A 4,417-nucleotide genomic window follows, 5' to 3' on the forward strand; every position below is an offset into this window, starting at 1 on the left:
GCGGCGAGGGCTCGATCCCGCTCCGCCCCCGGCCGCCGCTGCCTGCAAAGTCCCGGCCACTTTTACGCGCCAAATCCTTTTTGCCGCGAAAGAGCCACGAGCCGCGGAGCGCTACCCTCATTGGCTATCTGGCCTGTGACGTTAGCGACGGCGACAGCACCCATTGGCTGCAGCGCACCGGACCGGCGACGATGGGCGGTACGGGGCGTCGGCGCGAGGAGGCGCGGCCAATCGTGGGACCGGGCGCGCGCAGGCTTTGTCGGGGCGGTGCCAGAAGGTTTCGCACTCCCCGCCTTCAGTGGGGACTGTCCCTACCCCAGGGGTAGTGACCAGGTTCCCGCCCTGACGCATCGAATCCTGCTGATCCCTGTGTGTGGAGACCTTTCGGAGAGAGGGTCCGTTCTGCACCTCTCACCACACGCAGACCTCACGTGACTCCCAGATTCCTCCACCTGTAGCTCCAACAAGCTTAGTACAAATCTCTAGGTACTGCTCTTCCGCGTTTCTAGGTTCTCAGGCCCATCTGCAAAGCCCCAGCTGCGGCTTCCATCCTCAACTTGCCCCACCTATACATTTACTTTCAAATCCTGCACCTGCCTTGTCCCTGAGCAGAAGGGGGCTGCTAGAAAATCGGGAGGGACATCTGGCCCAACACAGCTTGGGGCTTTCCTATAAGCCCCCTTTTAGCTGGAATCTCTTCAATAGCCAATGCACAGCTTCTGCTTGAACTCATTCATTCACTCATCTATTCAACAAACGTTTTGAGAGTCTGCTTTGTGCCTCATTCCTAGTTCAGACTTTGAAGAGCTCAGTCTAATGAAAAGAGGAGGAGAGGAACAGAGGCAACAAATGCTTACAACATGATGAGGAATTTCCACCATTAACTCCATGTTAGACCTCACAAAGGGAGGAAGTGAGGGTGCTGAGCATGAAAATGCATTTAATCCTGAGGCCCTGTGACCTCTCCATCAGCCATTCCTCATTGCTCAGGTCAGCTGATTTGACCAATATTGTCCTCTCCTCTGTGCCAGGCCTTGTGCCAGCTCTGAGGGGAGAGATCTGAGACTTGATCATTTCTATGAACTTGCCTGCCATCTGGTGGGGATGACCCACAGGGGAAAAAAAAAGTAGTTAATACACAAAGATCAAATCCGTAGGCCCAGAATAAACATGACTTCCTCCAGAGAGCCCTCCAGCGTCGTAGTTATTCACTGCCGCCATTGCCCAATGCTGCCTCTGTCCCAGCACTGACCACACACTCAATTTCTCCATCTGCCTCTACTACCAGAACGGGAGCTCCATTAGGGCCTCCTCCCAGCACTGATCTGGCCCAGAGCAGATGCTGAGAAAGGTTAGGAAAGAAACAGGCTGATGCCTGAAGCTACCCAGCATCCAACAAGAAAGCTGTGGCTCTCCAGGAGTAGTCCTTCAGGCACCTGGCCTGGGCACTTGTCACCTTTGGGCCCCACCCCAGCCTTGCCAATTTCGTCTCTTAAGTCCCCTGGATCTACATGTCCACAAGCACTACCCTACCTACCCTCACCCCTCAATTCTAGGTGATTTTTATGCAGGTTTACATTTGAGAACAAATAGTATACCTGTATAACCAAAATGTGTGATGCAGCCTCAAATTATAGCCCTTTGAGGACAATTCTCAGCTCCAGTTTCCTCATCTGTAAAATGGGCACTTTGCCTTGGCCTCTTCCAGGCTTGCCATGAGGATGAAAAGCATAAGGGGGCTGAAAGTGTTTTATAAACTATGAGGTGGTTTAGGAAAGCAGCAGGAGTTTCCTAGGCAGTTTTTAAAATTGCTCATTGTAAATCTTAGACTGTGTTAGCAGTAGCAGGGACCACAGAGACTGTGCAAGCCTCTTGCTGTAGAGATGGGAAAATTGAGGCCCATCAAGGAGTAGAGACCTGTGATGCCAGCCAGTGATAGAATCTGGCCTACACTGGATTGCCAGCCATGGGGGGATCCTGTTCCCCTTCTCCCCAGATAGAGAAGCCACCATTATTAGAATGGGAGGTCTCATTTGAAATAACCAAGCCAGACTCTGACAGAGGCTGAGAGAAGCCAGCAAAGGTCCCATTCCAGGTGGGAGTTTCCTTTCTCTCTATCTTCCCAAAGGGTCTCAATAACAATAACATTCTCTTTGTAAAGCCCTCTCATATCCAATAGTCATTCAACAAACAGTTATTGGGCACTTGTCATATGCCAAGCACTGTACTGGCTGCTGGAGAAGGAAGACAGATGTTGTTATTGCCCCATTTCATGATGAACAAGCTGAGGCCCAAAGGGCATGAGCTTACCTAGCAGTTGAATGGCTATTATTCATGCTTGGCGAGGTCAAAGCTAGAACTTTACCAAAGCCCTGCTCTCCCCACAGTATTCAAGTACCCAACCTCCCGGGTAGAATCAGGTGCCCTTCTTCCCACAGTCCCTCCTGTCCTGCTGCAGCAGAAAGAAGGGAAAACCAGGATTCCCAGTGTGAATTCAAGGAAGAGATAAGGTGCTTCTGTGTCTATTAATACCCACTTGAAAGCAGCAAAGGCCTGAAAGATGGGGCCGCTTGGCCTCAAGCCTGGAAGATACTGATAAGGCTGTTCTCAAAATCAACAGTTCTCTTCTGGCTGGTAGGCTTCCAAAAAATCCAAATTACTGGGCAGCCACTTCCAATGATGATCTCCTTTCAGCCAATAATCCCCTATGTGAAGCTTGTTTAACCACATGGTGCAGGAAGAAGGAACCTCAGGGAGGGGCACTCGCGGCTCAAGGTCAGGGAGCAGAAATGAGATGGGAACTTAGCCTGTTCCATTGCAAAACCCTAGGGCCTGCACTTTATACCTGAACACCTCCTGTAAATATGCCAAGAGCCAGGCTCAGGGCTGTCAAGATTATAATGTGTGGTTTCCAAAAGGTATTATGGTGGATAGTGGCTTAACTAGTAGGCACTCACCCCCATCACCACCTCTCTGCCAACATCTAACTCTAGAAGAGTCCAAAGGGTTGGAAGCTCAAAGGCCCATGATCCTTGGTGTGAAGACATCTTTCCCTTGAATTTTTCCAAGAGGCAGGATTGTGTGGAAGTGATAGCATGAACTTCTAAATCAAGTGGATATAAATGGGAACCTTGGTCTGTGTGACCCTGGACAAGTCAATTCACTTCCAGAACCTCATTTCGATCCACAGATATTTATTGAGCAATTGTGTCAGACATTATGCTTAGGTGCTAGGAGACAGCTGTAAGCAAAACAGACCCATCTCTCATACCTGGAGCTCACAGTGCAGTGGGAGACCCAGAATTATTTCCACGAATGTGTACAATATGCTCATTAAGAAGTTTGACAAACACAAAGAATTCAAGGCTATTTATTCCACATACACCACCTCACCTAAACATACATTCTTAGGTTTGGGGGGTGGGGAAAGTCTCCAAACATGAGTATCCCATCATTATAAGGAGTGCATAATTGGGAGAAATGATTCTGTGGTGACTGAATTTTATTAAGGGGCACAAAGACACCGATTGTTGAGTTCTGGCAGAGCAAGGTGGGGAATTTTATGTCTGTAACATCACATTGGTCTCAAATGATCCCTCGTTGCTACACTGAATTCTCTGGCTGACAGTTTGCTGTCCCTGGCGATGTTCTGTCACCATGCCAGTTCTGGCTGTGTCTGAACACATCTGAGAGGGCTTCAAACATAGGAGGAGCAAGCTTCAGGATCAGGCAGGCCCCACCTATGTGGCTTGGCTAGATGACCTTGAGTAGGTCATTTGTACTCTTAAAGAGCCTTGCTCGCCCCGATAGAACAAGGGACAAAGTCCCTTCATAGGATGGGTGTCAGGGTTAAATGAGCAGATTTGCAAACTGGCTCACAGGTATGATTTAATTTGCCCACAGGGGTTTTTTGTTTGTTTGTCTGTTTCCTGAATTGTGAATCCATTTAAAATTTTCTGAAGCTGGAAAATGCTCTATAAAAATTCAAATATCCAGCTTTCCTTTAAAACCATAATATCTGGCAACACTTGCCAGGCCATCACAGTGCTGAACGGTTGCTGTTGCCTCATTTCACCAGAGCCTTGACCCTGTGGGCCGCCATAGTCCCTGTCTGGATTGCTCACTCAGTGACCTTACTTGCCCTGCCATTCCAGATATCTGAGTTTGCAATCCCTGATGCCTGTGCGTGGCAGAGAGTGAGCATCCATTAATGTTAACTGGCATTAGTGGTATTCTCACTGTCGAGGAACTACCCAGCACTGGCACAGCCCCTCTGTTTTCAGAGACAACACGGGTGTGAGAGAGCAGAGAGACTGGGCATTCATGGTGAAACAGGAGACAGCCAACAGTTGCCTGGCTGGGTGGCCTTGCCCACGTCTTTGGCCATCCATTGGTACATATGTTCAGTGGGGTGTGG

General features: G+C 49.2%; 1 protein-coding gene across 1 annotated transcript in view; it reads right to left on the bottom strand.

Annotated features, from left to right (window-relative positions):
• The window catches only part of E2F1 (E2F transcription factor 1), a 10,495-nt gene extending 10,144 nt beyond the window's left edge, over positions 1-351 (bottom strand). The window contains exon 1 of the mRNA XM_029917940.1: positions 179-351. Coding sequence (XP_029773800.1) covers positions 179-351 — 173 coding nt within the window. The remainder of the gene's footprint in view (positions 1-178) is intronic.
• Between the last annotated feature and the right edge of the window lie 4,066 nt (positions 352-4,417).

The sequence above is a fragment of the Suricata suricatta genome, chromosome 12, assembly GCF_006229205.1.
Source record: "Suricata suricatta isolate VVHF042 chromosome 12, meerkat_22Aug2017_6uvM2_HiC, whole genome shotgun sequence".
Classification (NCBI taxonomy): Eukaryota; Metazoa; Chordata; class Mammalia; order Carnivora; family Herpestidae; genus Suricata; species Suricata suricatta.